General features: G+C 36.4%; 1 protein-coding gene across 1 annotated transcript; it reads left to right on the forward strand.

Moving 5' to 3' along the window:
• The first annotated feature begins 811 nt into the window (after positions 1-811).
• LOC132559583 (uncharacterized) lies at positions 812-14,665 on the forward strand. The gene is made up of 8 exons (XM_060224213.1): positions 812-1,065; positions 3,227-3,260; positions 3,583-3,668; positions 4,313-4,441; positions 4,787-4,903; positions 8,020-8,104; positions 9,050-9,254; positions 9,918-14,665. The coding sequence occupies exons 1-8, from the start codon at positions 812-814 to the stop codon at positions 14,663-14,665; spliced, it is 5,658 nt and encodes a 1,885-aa protein (XP_060080196.1).
• Positions 14,666-15,401: the final 736 nt, after the last annotated feature.

Here is a 15,401-nt window from a genome sequence, read left to right on the forward strand (position 1 = left end):
CTGCCAATAACATGTACGTAGTTTCTTTAGGACAAGATGTTTTATGTCTTTAAATTTTGATTTTAACGAGGAATCCGCAGATTGTTTAGCTTTAACATAAAGCCTATCTCGTTTTCTTATGAGCTTTTTTATCTCAGGGGTAACCCATGGTAGGTTAGTTTTGGACTTTATGGTTTTCTGTGGAATATGTTCCTGGACAGTTTTCATAAGTTCACTTTTAGAATATTCCCACACTGAATTTGCATCCCACTCATTATTTGTTAACAGACAGTTATAAATATCCCCCAAATGTAATTTGATAGAATTCCAATCAGCATTTTTGTATAATGGGACTTTTCTTGGATGTTTGTAATCCACAACATTACACGATAACGTCGATACATAAGAAGCCCAGAATTCCATTAACAATACTCACAGAACTGTTTCGTCCTGAATCAGCCATAGTGGATGATGTGCTGAATCTTCTCAAGTCGGCTGGCGAGAAAATATGTGAAGCGATTGTGGAAGTGGTTGCGATCGTAAACAATATATGTCGTAAAATATTAGTGAGTTAAAAACCGTAAATATGATTATACTTAGGGATAATATATTTAATCGTCTTAATTAAAACAACATGCACTATTTTTCAAAGATTTTTAGGATAAAATTGTTATTTTTTTTCAAATTTTATTTTACGACAATGAGGACTTGCGCCAAATGACGCATGCGTAAATTGGATTATGTTTGTGTATTTCAGAAAATATTTTGACGAACATGGCGCCATGTGCTTTGTTAGTGTTTATATCACCTGGATTTTTTTCTCGAAACTAGTATGAATCAGCATTATATCGTGTCAGAAAATGTAAGATTTGATGTAGCGAACAACAATAAGGGAGGATCGCTTAAAAATGCCAGAATCGGACACTTGGCTGTTCTTCCAAACGATGTCAATCTCACTCTTGCTAATGTTTACATCGCTGAAAATGACAGATCTGAACTGATAAATGGAGATAGTCGTGGTGGAAGGGAGTCGCAGACCAAAGGTCGGTACAGTAATATCGAGGAGGGACTGGAGTCTTCCGTAAGGTAAGAACAAAAGTCAAAGTTTGAAAAGCAAGGCATTCGGGTGAAAATCGTTGCTTGAAAATTGACCCAATCAATATTGACAAAATTTACACTACAAAATTTAATAAAAATGTTAATTTTGGTAAAAGAGCAATCATGAATTTCCATAACGTTATATTAATTTATTTCGTTTTTGTTGTTGTCATCACGTTTTTTGGCTGGTTTTGTGTATATTTCGCTTAGAATTTATCAAAACATTGGTGTGACCTACTGCTGTCCTCATCGCCAAGTTTAATCGTGGAATCTGGGTCACGAGGTCATGTCTCTATCAGGCAATACTGGTAGCTTTAGGGGTAGGATTAATACGTCCTATAATAAGATTTTGTCATTTACCCGCTATCACTTGGCTACCTGTAGTTAGTTTAAGGAAAACGTTTTCTTGTATTTTTTTCATGAAAAATATGTGATATTAAATACTTTTTGTTTAAATTTTGGTGTCATCTGAAATCCATTTTGCCTCATACAATTTCCCTAGTTTGCAAAAGAGAAGTGAGATATTCTTTCTCATCATTATTGGCAAGTTAATAAATGTGTTAAATGTTTGGTGACATATTTCTTAAGGAAAATTGTTCCTTTTATTCAATTCAGTTATAAACAAGTGATAGATACAAATTCCATTATAAATCCTTGAGGCACATCTTTTCAATCTTATATATTTTTAATGGGAAAATGTGATGTAAAGAAATTTAGTAATATGTATGTACATAGTTTATATTGAGTAAGTTGTGCAATCAGAATAATTTTACTTTTCTGACCTCCTTTGGATTAAGGTCAAATCTGGTATTAAATGCTATAATGAATTGTGTATAGCAAATCAAAATGTTGCATTCAATATGGCTTAGAAATCAGAACATGAGATACTGATGGACGTTTCTAGTTTGCGAAAGCTAAAAACAAAATTTTTTCATGGCTTGAGGACAGAAAACAGCAAAATTGCATCTCATAATACTGATTGTATTGCATTTGCTTGATAAGGCATCTTGCCTGTTTCATATATTACACTTCTGATGTGTTGAAATATTATTCACTATGGAGGGAATAATGCACTATTTTTATGATTTACCAGAGATTGATCATAAATTTGCAGTGAATATAATCTGTGCAGAGAAAGAAGTATATCTTATCCAAAATCTGAAATTATTTGAGACTGAAGATAGGTGCTTTATAAATCAAACAGTAGACATTCAATTATTGACATTTACCACATGTTTCGCTCAAAAGAAGATTGAAATTTATTCATCATTCTTCTTTTTCATCCATCCATTTCAAAACATATGTTCATAATGTTATAAAAATTCATTGATATTTTTTAATGCTTCCCAAAAGTTTTCAGGAGAGCATAGTCACTGCAATGTCCATCTGTCTATTCTTTCGTGTTCGGAGAATAACTTTGCCCACAGTTAAGAAAGGATCAAGGAAGTAAAATTGGTGTATACATTGTTCTCATTAAGAGAAAGAGCAGTATCAGAATTTCAGGACCTGCAACACCAATATTACAGAATTGATGCTCTTTGTTACAATTTTATGTCAGAAGCATTCAAACTAGGATAATGAAACCTAGTGGAAACATTGAACATACTAAAACAAAGTGCTGTGGCAAATCAGGGCCCTTCATCCCTCAGTTACATATTTATTGCCATTTTTATGCCCCTGCCATTTATGGCCGGGGGCATATAGCGTTGCCCATGTCCATCTGTCCCGTCGCATCTCAAATCAGTATATATACCACCTAACAACTTCATTCGGACCTTTCACTGTTAATTCACATGGGGGGGGGGGGGGAGCATTCATGTCTTACAGACATTTTCTAGTTTAAAGATATATTGTCAAGTGCATTACTTTGCTTGCATTTTAGATAGGATAGTAAAACTTGGTGTATACATTGATCATACAAAAACATTGTGGAGTGTACCAATGTTATTGGCCCATAACCCCTTAATGAGAGTTGCCACAATCGTTAAAATGTTATGCCCAGAGCATTACTTTGTGTGCATTTAAACTGGGATATTGAAATGTGATGTATATATCAATCTTACAAAATCAAGGTGCAGTAGGGTAGCAAAGTCAGGGAAGCATTCATCACTTTTTTTACTGATACTCCTGTTTTTTTCTCTCTTTTAAGCAATGAAGCTAAAAACAGAATTAACAGGATTGTGGTATGTATTATTTTATTATCGACATAAATCAACTTGGTTAGAAATAATTATTTAAGTCACTCACCTAAATAAGGTATTTAAATATTACGAGTTGATAATGTTACTCATTTTCCAATGATTTAAATAATCCGATATATTTATGAATAATTCTAAAGATTTACAATTTCACTTGAAAATATGTACTATGGTTGGTTCTTTCTAATTTCTTCTGAAAGTAATTATTCATGTATTAGAAAGAAGGGATACATGCCATACCACATGTACATTGGGAACTCGGATAGATAAAGGATAGTGTATGTTAATACATTGTATTTGCTTATAGGGAGATGTGAAGAGCCTGTCTGATGTGGAAAAGTTACTACTGTACTTACGACTACCTACAGGCGACACCAGCAAGGATCTCCGACAGTATGCAGTCATAAGTCTCCTTTATATTAAAAATATTGTTATATTTATTTTTTGGAAGCAAGATTGATCAAATTCTTGTTGATTTTTTTCCCAGCTAAATGGCAGAAAATTGCAAGTGCTAAAAATGGAAATTATGGTCTGAATATGTACCTGTATAGAAAAATCTTGCATTCAAATTGGTTAACTCAAGTTCTATGTATTTTCAATTTCTAACAGAAACCATGTTTAAACACACTGAATAGGTTAATTTCTTATATATGTACCTAACCTACACCTGAATAAGGTAAACAGGAGATCAGGTTTTTGTCTGTTGTTGATTATATTTAAATGCATCTGTGATACTAACCCTTTTTTGTATCAAAATTAAACAAAGACTTGTAGATACAATCTAAATTTTCGAAACCCCTCTCCCAAATTTTCAAAAATATCCTCTCATTCTATTATTCTTGATTGATAAAATGAGGCAGACATTATTCAAATTTCGGGCTGTTAGTTGGATTTTAAGATGTAGTGAAGGTAATGGTATATTGATTCATTAATTTAAATTTTGAAAATAAACAAAAGCTAAGTTTAAAGTTTGCAATCTATTTATAATTTTAAAAAAGCAATCAAACAAGTTTCTGTATCGATCACATTACTTTCAGAACCCCAACATCATGTTTGCAAACACCAAATCGAACAGAACAGGCACAGGCGTATACCTGGATAAGGTCTCATCTAGAGGAGGATGTGGAGATCTGTCTCCCCAAACAGGAAGTCTATGATGATTACAGGTAGGACAGGTAGTATTGTAGAGATGTCTCCACAGACAGGAAGTCTTCTTTAATTCAAGGTAGGAGAGATGTTATTATAGATATCTGTCTCCACAGACAGGAAGTGGGTATGTGTTGGGAAACAAGAAATCTAAGCTGGTATAGGACAGGCTTTGTTGTATTTAGGTAGAAATGTTATGATGTGAAAGGAAGTGGATAGAGGGGCAGAACAATAAGATATATCTTAACACTGGTAGGTATAATTCTAATAAAGTCAGAAAATTTTCTGTCAGTGAAAGTTGATTGTATCTTTACAGGGAATCAACGTTATTGATGTTACAAAGCTTGTTCTTGGTTTTCTTTCAGAGTGTATTGTGAGAACCATGGTATCCGTCCGCTGAGTACCGCTGACTTTGGCAAGTTGATGAAATGTGTGTTCCCAAATGTGAAACCCCGACGTCTTGGCCAGCGTGGACAGTCCAGATATCCTTTTATGACTGTTATTTCACACTTTCCATACTTTTGATGTGTGTGAAATTGCCACCATATACTCTTCCGACAATTTATAGAGCACATGGTGAGACTGCGTCAATTACAGAATGATTTACAGCTGTGTTAGTTGTGTCAGCATTATTTTCTGGTATTTATTATATGAATTAAGGAGGAATATTTGTAATATCTGTAAGAAAATACAACAAAAATGAGAATGAGAGAAACTGAAAGTAAGACTGTTTATCCACTCACTGTACCACTTAATGTAAGTTATCACTCAATTGCCCCCTTGATCAAAACCAATGTAAGTTATCACTCAATTGCCCCTCGATCAAAACCAATGTAAGTTATCACTCAATTGCCCCTCGATCAAAACCAATGTAAGTTATCACTCAATTGCCCCTCGATCAAAACCAATGTAAGTTATCACTCAATTGCCCCTCGATCAAAACCAATGTAAGTTATCACTCAATTGCCCCTCGATCATAACCAATGTAAGTTATCACTCAATTGCCCCTCGATCAAAACCAATGTAAGTTATCACTCAATTGCCCCTCGATCAAAACCAATGTAAGTTATCACTCAATTGCCCCTCGATCAAAACCAATGTAAGTTATCACTCAATTGCCCCTCGATCAAAACCAATGTAAGTTATCACTCAATTGCCCCTCGATCAAAACCAATGTTAGTTATCACTCAATTGCCCCTCGATCAAAACCAATGTAAGTTATCACTCAATTGCCCCTCGATCAAAACCAATGTAAGTTATCACTCAATTGCCCCTCCATCAAAACCAATGTTAGTTATCACTCAATTGCCCCTCGATCAAAACCAATGTAAGTTATCACTCAATTGCCCCTCGATCATAACCAATATAAGTTATCACTCAATTGCCCCCTTGATCATAACCAATATAAGTTATCACTCAATTGCCCCCTTGATCATAACCAATATAAGTTATCACTCAATTGCCCCTCGATCAAAACCAATGTAAGTTATCACTCAATTGCCCCTCGATCAAAACCAATGTAAGTTATCACTCAATTTGCTCTTGATCAAAACCAATGTAAGTTATCACTCAATTGCCCCTGGATCAAAACCAATGTAAGTTATCACTCAATTGCCCCTCGATCAAAACCAATGTAAGTTATCACTTAATTGCCCCCTTGATCAAAACCAATGTAAGTTATCACTCAATTGCCCCCTTGATCATAACCAATATAAGTTATCACTCAATTGCCCCTCGATCAAAACCAATGTAAGTTATCACTCAATTGCCCCTCGATCAAAACCAATGTAAGTTATCACTCAATTGGCTCTTGATCAAAACCAATGTAAGTTATCACTCAATTGCCCCTTGATCAAAACCAATGTAAGTTATCACTCAATTGCCCCTCGATCAAAACCAATGTAAGTTATCACTCAATTGCCCCTGGATCAAAACCAATGTAAGTTATCACTCAATTGCCCCTCGATCAAAACCAATGTAAGTTATCACTTAATTGCCCCCTTGATCAAAACCAATGTAAGTTATCACTCAATTGCCCCTCGATCAAAACCAATGTAAGTTATCACTCAATTGCCCCCTTGATCAAAACCAATGTAAGTTATCACTCAATTGCCCCCTTGATCAAAACCAATGTAAGTTATCACTCAATTGCCCCTCGATCAAAACCAATGTAAGTTATCACTTAATTGCCCCCTTGATCAAAACCAATGTAAGTTATCACTCAATTGCCCCTCGATCAAAACCAATGTAAGTTATCACTCAATTGCCCCCTTGATCAAAACCAATGTAAGTTATCACTCAATTGCCCCTCGATCAAAACCAATGTAAGTTATCACTTAATTGCCCCCTTGATCAAAACCAATGTAAGTTATCACTCAATTGCCCCTCGATCAAAACCAATGTAAGTTATCACTCAATTGCCCCCTTGATCAAAACCAATGTAAGTTATCACTCAATTGCCCCCTTGATCTAAACCAATGTAAGTTATCACTCAATTGCCCCTTGATCAAAACCAATGTAAGTTATCACTTAATTGCCCCCTTGATCAAAACCAATGTAAGTTATCACTCAATTGCCCCTCGATCAAAACCAATGTAAGTTATCACTCAATTGCCCCCTTGATCAAAACCAATGTAAGTTATCACTCAATTGCCCCTCGATCAAAACCAATGTAAGTTATCACTCAATTGCCCCTCGATCAAAACCAATCTTAATATAGTCTTGGTTAACTCTGTTGATAATTTAAGCATAACAACAAATTCAAGTAAGTGATGTCATATTTACTAATAAGAACAAGGTTCATTAAGGTAAGATTAACAGGTGCAAAACACTTCATATCGTATATATTAGAAAGTTATGATGAGCGTTAATTTTTTTCCATAGTTTTTATCAACATACATCTCTCAAAATTCTATGTGGTGAGTTTATCTGTCAGCTACAAACATCTGACACAAAAATTGTGATATTAGGAACAAGCCCTAGAATATCAAATCAAAAGTGACCTGGATGTTTCTATCCAAAAATGGAATATTTGCAATAGGAAAATTGAAATCATTATACTTACCATACTGCTTGCTTGAAAGCTGTGCCTGTTCTAGATTTCAGTTATTCATAGAAAGACAAAACAGCTGTTATGATGCTAATGATAAACAATGTAAAATTTATTGTTTGGCTCTACTGTATCTAATTTGGAATTTAAGGGGTAAGAGGCAATCACAACAAGCTCAGGATTCTGAAATTGTTATTTCAGGTCCTGAAGAAGCCCATGTGTTATGGGTGAAACCGGAAGACGAAGAATGATAAATAACAATTTTAGAATCCGGAGTTTGTTGTGATTGCTTCTTATGTCTTAATTCCTTACTACTCTTCAATGGCCCTGCATACCTGGAGGTATCCAAGATAGGGACCACGGAACCTACTTAAACTTTACTAGAAGTAGGGCATTGGCTCTACACCCTTTCAGATAATTTTGAATTCGTATTAATAGGTAGTCTTCTAGGTTGTATTTTTGATATGTTGTTTTCAACACTGTCTTTGCATTTTTTATGCGTAATTTTTTTACATTTTCCATTTAATACTTATCCTTAACACAACTTACATACTGTTATGGAGGACTGAGGAAGAAGTTAGACATTGAGGCTCCAAACCTACCAGACCTAGAGATCAGTCCTCACAAACAGCAGGTTCGTTTTGTTGTTAAACTTTCCCTTATCTGTAAGGGATAATTAATGCAAATCACTTATATTTTGTCTGGGATGTATTTTTGCAGCAATATACAAGGAGAGTCGGATGCAAATTTGAATCCCTCGCAATTATCTGTACAAAAATAACTCTGGTTGGTATCCATTTTGGCTTGGTTACCAACATCAGAGTCTCGCAGAGTCTGTGTCACTGATAGCCCAGGATTGACAAATTTTAAAAGTGATTTCTAATCAATGTTCATGAAATAATGTATTCAGAAATATGTCTGAAGTCTGCAAAATAACGTATCTGCAAAATCTTAGCGATTTACAGGTGTTTTTTTTTTTATTTCAAAGATATGTATACCACTATGTATGATTCAATGGTCTGATCCCTGTTTTCTTATAAAGTTTAGTTGACCATCATTTAACAAGATTACTTATTCATATTCTTGAAAATCACAAAGTGATTTCAAATGTGAGTTTATTCATTATAAACATTTTTCCAAAAATTGAGGGGTGTAAATCCATGTAATAAATTTATATTATATTTCATTTGGTTTCACACCAAATAGACAACGTTAATTTAGGTAAGATAACAATTTTCTCAAGAACCAAAAGAAACTATGTTGTAGGGAATTTGATAATGACATTTGAGAAAATCTTGAAGTTGTCATGGTTAAATAAATGTTTACTTTTCTTACCGGAGTTTCATTTACACTAACTACTTGTGACAATCTCTCTCATTTTACATTTCTCTGGAAATAAAGGATCTTAGTAATGTTTAACAAAAAGATAAGGATATCATCTGCTTTGATATAAAATTTTGCTAGTATTGTTTTAGAGTGTGGTGTTCATGTAGTGATTTGAACTTTGGGTTACAAATTATGATATTACGCTCGGCTTATACCACTACAAACACAAATCTATTACATTGATATATTGTAGGATACAGGATCGGAGGATGACGAGTTGTACTCAGCTTCTTGTCAGCTGGTTTGTGAGTGGGCCCAGAAACTCCTGGAACAGAACTTCCCAAGTGTACGGGAACTGGCCGAGCATTTGGTCAGTCATCTGTATGTCAACAGCAAGTCTGTGTCAGCGTTCACTGTTGTTGCCGGAATGCAGGACTCGGGAATACAGAATATGAAAGGTAGGGGAAGATAAATTACTATATCTATACAGCATTAACCCTGTACCTGGATATAAGCCCATGAATATGTAAGCACTTGATTTCATTGTCCTTAATTCATGGTTAATATGTTTGGTAGACTTGACCTAACACTGGATAAATGTAATTGATCAATTTTGAAATAATTTCCAATATGGAATTAGTAGTGTCCTTCAACTGATTATGACCATTTCACAAAATATGTTAATTAGTTTTTATGACTGATATGAGGTGACCATCTTTTCTTTCTCAAACATTTACTCAATAAAATGAAATAATGAACTAAATTCTATGTAAATTATGTGTGATTTCATGTTTTTCATAAAACATTAAGATTTAAACTCCCTTCGGAAGACAAGATAAACTTGATTTTGTTAATTTGGAATTGAGTGTGCCTACATAAAACATGAAAATATTTTGAATACATACTATTGATTGTCACACCTCCTTTAACTATCAAAAGAAATCCAATTTTAACAGTTTCAGCAAAATTCTGAAAAATATTTGAATGTAAATTGTTTTAACAAGATTTTTTAAACTTACCAATAAAGGGTAGACTGTTAATGAAATGATGAATTCCAAAATTTAAGATTAAAATTTAAATCAGAACTTTCTTTGACTAACCATGTTACTGTTTATTTTTAGTGTCGTCCATGTTTTCCAACACCACAGGAGGAGATAGACATCGAGAGACACAACTACAGCTTCAAAGGAAACTCCATGAACGAGAACAGCTACGTGAACACAAGAAAAAGCTCCAGTTGCAGAAAGAGGAAAATGAGCAAAAAGCAAAAGAGGCACAGGATCGCATGACTCCATCGCTTACCTCCCCTACACTGCTCAGGGCACTCACTTCTCCTGCCAGGAGAATCTTTGACAGGAAAGAAGATGAACCCAGTTTGTCACGCAGTAAATCTGTGTTGAGCGGTAACACAGGAAAGGCAAAACAAACCGTTGTGGAGTCTCTGAGAAGCAAATCATCGCTAGCTAAGGAGAAAATGTCCCAGAAGCAGGACATGGATGTTGATGGGTCAAGGTCACCACCCAAATGTCAAGGTCAAATAAACTGCCAAATAGAGGCAATGGATACAAGTCATGATGTAGATACACAAAGTCATCTTATTGTTACAAACCCAGATAAGGCAAAAGAGCAGACTGAAAAAAAGAAGACTTTCACAAAGATGAAGTCCTCCGTAAATAATACTGGAAAGATTTCGGGGGAAGGCTGGAATGTTACTTCAATGGAAAGAGTTCATTCAGCTCAACAAGTGAGAGACAGTTGGAACATTGGAGAGGAATCACCAGGCAGAGCATTCCACACAATAATGAAACCTTCTGCTGTGTCTCGGCATCAAGCTCCTAAGTCCGAAAGGGATATAAAGATAGTTAAAATTGTAAGCAGGACGGAAGAATCTAGGGAAACGAGTCTGTCACCAGATGTTGTTGAAGATAAGGTCACGGAAAGCCAGATAGATAGCTCACAGGAAATAGATCCAAAACTTGAAGCCATGGAAACTGTGGAGATTCTTGGGAATTCTGAAGAGTGTCTTCATTTGTCAGCATCTCCATCTGTCTCGTCATCAATGTCTTCATCTGTATCATCTAGAAGTGCGTTTGTGCCTTTTTCGCAAATGGGTACGCGTAAAGAAAGTGACATGCTCTCTATGCGAATTCCGTCCTCCACATCAAGTCAGATTAATTCTGTTGTAACGGAGTCTGATGTTGATCCACAAACCAGTGTCTCAGATAATCATCAAAGGTCATCAAGATCGATACAATCAAATACATCATCTAACATACCACAAATTCCGTCCATTCCTTCCCACGAATCTCAGAACATTGCCTCTGTAGATGTCATTGTGAAGCCTCCTGGAAGTTTAAGTTTAAATCTAAATTCTCCAGGAAGCAGCAACGTTCCGTATTCTACATGTACGACAGTTGGAATCCTAGGTGCTATGTCTACTACATCAGATGTTCCAACCTCACAAGCATTACCACAAACATCTCCGTCAACACCAAAAAAGACCAAATCACGATTTACTCCAATCCGTCCAAAGGCTTCTCCTTCGAAAACTGTCTCGAATATACTCAAGGAAAAAAGTGCAGAGAATTCCATTTATAACAAGTCAAAACCTGTTGCCACACTTCTCAAAGAAAAACGTGCTCGAGAAGCAGAAGTTTTGGCACAAACTCATATGAGTGGTGGTGTAACTCTCTCACCAGGAGGAATTAATCAGGCGAACTCGGGTGTTCAGATTCAAAACATTCAAAACATCACTGCATCAACATTACCAAAATCATTAGAGTTAAATAAACCAGGAGAATTTTTCATCATTCTGAATCCCACTCTCCCTGCTACACCAATCAGTAAAATGTCTGTGGTAAGTCCTGTCTCTACTGTCACTCAATCATTTCTATCAAACTCAAGTACCGTGACAACCAGTTCCAAAGGAAAACCAGAAACAAATAAAAGTCAGAGATCAGCTAATTCAAGTCGTAGTCGTACAAACTCTTCATCTGAGTCTGAAATTGAAAGCATCTTCCCGTTTGGCAAAGAGAGTGCTGGTACAATATCTGATTCAGCTGAGGAAAGTTTCACAGATTTTAATATGGATGAAACTCCTTCAAAATTGGTAAAAATTGATGGTGACCAAGGTGTTTCATCGCGGCCCGGGAGCCGTTGTTCTGTTGACAGAGAAACACCATCATTTGGACGGAAACGGAAATTCTACACCTGTGGAAATGTTTCTTACCATAAAAGGATAAATTCAACTGATGATACAGATGACGAAGTTGTCATTATTGAACAAAAAGAGGGTTGGAAGGACTCGAGACGGGCCATGTCTTGTTCATTGGACCAACAAGAAAAAGACGAGACCATATCCCCTGTTCACAAAGAAAACCTCAATAACACTATAGACAATCTACATTGTCCCGATATTTCAATTCTTGAAATTGATGCGCTGTCAGATAGCGGATTGGATTCCGAGCAACTTCAGCTCTTGTCGGTTTCTAGTACACCAAAATCAGTAACTCAGACACAATCAGCTGCAGTAGGAGTCAATTCCCGATCGCTACAACGACGAGAATTACTGAAGCAGAAAGAGATGCTTGATGAGCGTATGAGGTCTTACTGGAACAAGGAGAGTAGAGTACACATTTATGACAAGTCTGACGTTGTCAATATGGAAGTCCATAGTGAACTTCCTCAGGATGTAGCAGACTTTATCACCGATGCCCTGACTGGTATTGCCAACACCAATATAAATGAACATGAGGATACCCAGAAAATAGGAAACCGAGAAAACGAGATAGAACATTCCAGAATGCAGACTTTGAGTCGGGAACTGAAGTGTAATGGTCCAGTTGTTACCAGTCAAAGCTTCATTCAACCCTCAGCCTCTTCCCCTTTAACAACTGTGTCTATCAAGTCACAGAGGAAAAAGGATTCTGTTCAGGACACTAGTCTAGAAAAAGGACAGAGCCAGGAGGTTTCAACAAAAAATTCTACTATGAACAATTTTGTGAGTCCACAAAGACCAGTACGTCGCCAAAGAACGCCATCTATTGAAAGACTTCTTGGACCAACTGTCACCTCAGATCGACATGTACAGCTGCAGTCTCCTCTAGACAGGGGACCTACCTGTCACAACGAGAGGGGCAATCAGTATGTCACAGAGCAAGGGAAAGCTGTAACACCAACCAGCTTTGCTAGTCCTGTTCATCCAGTAATACAAAGGAAAAGAGAATTATCAGTGGACCGTATAGCCAGCAACCAGACACCATTTTCTGATGCTGGATATGGTAGTATTGGAGCAAGTCCTATTTTAACATCTACTCCAGTTTCCGGTCTGGGAGGTGTCTGTGATACGGCAATGAATTCAACTTCCAGTGCTGGATTGCTTATGAGTCGGCCCGATTCAGTTCAGAGCCTAGCAAGTGACACTGTCATGCAGAGCCCAGTGCCCCCATTCTCACCACGTAATTACACATCAACACCACTTTCAGTTCGTTCACCATGTTCCACACAAAACAGTAATCCTGTACAAAGTCCCCTTGGAATGGGCCCTCCTACCCGTGCCTTTATGCCAATCCAAAGTTCCTCTACGCAGAAACTAGAGACCACTGTCACACTGATAAAACCGACTGTAACCATTGCTAGTGGTAATGGGGGTGAAGGGAAAGAAATCCACAAAGATCTGATCGGGATAGGAAGTATTCAACCAGAAGTACACCAACAGAACCGACCTCCACCCTCTTACAAAGCAGCTGTACAATCACTCACATACTTACAGGGTGATAGCCCTGAGAATTCTGGTGCATTCAACCGTCCACCCAGTGCACCAGTTGATTTTCCAATGGCTGAGGTGGTCTCGGCTACTAAACATCAATCTGTTATTGGCATGATGGGAAAAAGTAATGACGTTCTTCAAGACATAAATCTGCAGCTGAATGCAGGGAATGATTCAGGACAGCAAGATAAAAATATTGCAGAAGTCTACCCCTGTTCATTCCAGCTGGCCCTGATGTCACACAAGTCGCGGGAAGACGGCAAGGAAGCTGCAACAGGACCAACATTGTATAAGTCAGGACAGAAGAGTACTAAGACTAACTCATCTGGAACACGCATGTTCAGTTCCTCGGAGTCTCATTCATTAGATAGTCAGAGTACTGGTAGAGGCGCAGAACCAATGGTTTTAGGAAATTCACCGTCTCATATTTTTGAAGGACATAAAAGTGATCATCTGGGACAGTCACCTATACAACAATCACAGGGACCAAATGGTCAATATCTTGAGGCAATGATTTTGGGAAGGTCTACTTCTCATCATTCTAATGCAGATTGTCACAGAAGGGGCCAATTTGAAACTAGTTCTGTACAAGGCATGTCCTCCAAGGTTTACAAGCAGTCCAATTCCCAAAAATCTGACCATTCTAGCCGTGACGTATTCAGCCCAGAAATCCATGGCAGAGATTTCGTGACAGGAGGTGTAGCTGTACAGAATTCAAAAGAAAAGGACATTGAAAGTATCTTAAACATCCTAAAAGATCCGAACCAGCACCCTAAACAAGCAGAGAAAAGTAGACATGGAGGTATTGTCAAGAAAGTTCAACCAGTGCTGCCTAATGCCAACTATAAGGGCAATGCTCCCAATGTGAACTTGACAAACCCTCGCATTTCTGAAAAAATGCGTCCATATGTTATGGATAAAGTGATGACCTCAGTCATGGACGACATAGAGTTCTCCGCACGAAGGAATTTGATGCCGGATCTTATGGAGGAACCAAGTACTGAAATCAACGAAGAGGAATTAATGTCAACACTTGAAGATTTACGATCTGTTGATGAAAAATATTTTGTCCAGGATGATTTTAATTCAAAAAGACTTTGAGCTGATAGGAATGCTTTGTGAGCATATGATTAAATTTTTTCTTATATTTAAACAAAATTTTGGTAATTTATGTAAATTTAGAGATACTAAATTTTCCATCTGTAGTTAAAGTTTTCGTTAAGTTTACCATCAATAAGATGCATGTATAGATGGTTGATTTCAGCTGTGGCATGAGTTTGTAACTTTTGCTATTTAAGTGTTTGAAAGTTATTTCTGTTGTATACAAAACCATAATATTAATCAAGACGTTTGCAATGGTATTTATTGTGTGTAAAATATCAACTTTTTTTTTTTAATCTTCAGCTTTTAGGTAAGAAAGATAATTATCCTGATGATCATTGTTAAGGTTTTCATGACAATAGTAAAACTACACCATAAGTTTGAGTAGAATTTTGATATTTGTACATGTATATGCAATTAATTATGAATGATCAATTTATATTTTGCTGTTTAATTTTCTAACTTATGAGCAGGGTATATACAGACAACATCTCTTTTTGATCATACCAAAATTACCAATTTTTGACAGTGGAAAAACACACTAGCAAACTTACATATTTTAATATATAATTTTTTTCATATTTTTTAATTCTGGCCCTCAGAAAGCATCATTTTAATTAGCATTTTTGATCTAATTTAAATTTACGCAAGTCATGTTATTACCATGCAATCTTTTAACTTTTGGAGTCTTCTGTCACCTTTACACATTTGTAGAATGCTTAAGGTGGAATTCAAG

Source organism: Ylistrum balloti, unplaced genomic scaffold, assembly GCF_031769215.1.
Source record: "Ylistrum balloti isolate Yb309-2 unplaced genomic scaffold, AGI_CSIRO_Ybal_v1 Utg370944, whole genome shotgun sequence".
In the NCBI taxonomy this organism is placed as follows: Eukaryota; Metazoa; Mollusca; class Bivalvia; order Pectinida; family Pectinidae; genus Ylistrum; species Ylistrum balloti.

Coding starts and splice junctions, on each gene's coding strand:
- LOC132559583 (XM_060224213.1), top strand. CDS start 812: ATGAATCAGCATTATATCGTGTCAGAAAATGTAAGATTTGATGTAGCG. Junction 4,442..4,786: donor GAAGTCTATGATGATTACAG/GTAGGACAGGTA, acceptor GTTTTCTTTCAG/AGTGTATTGTGAGAACCATG. Junction 8,105..9,049: donor TCAGTCCTCACAAACAGCAG/GTTCGTTTTGTT, acceptor GATATATTGTAG/GATACAGGATCGGAGGATGA.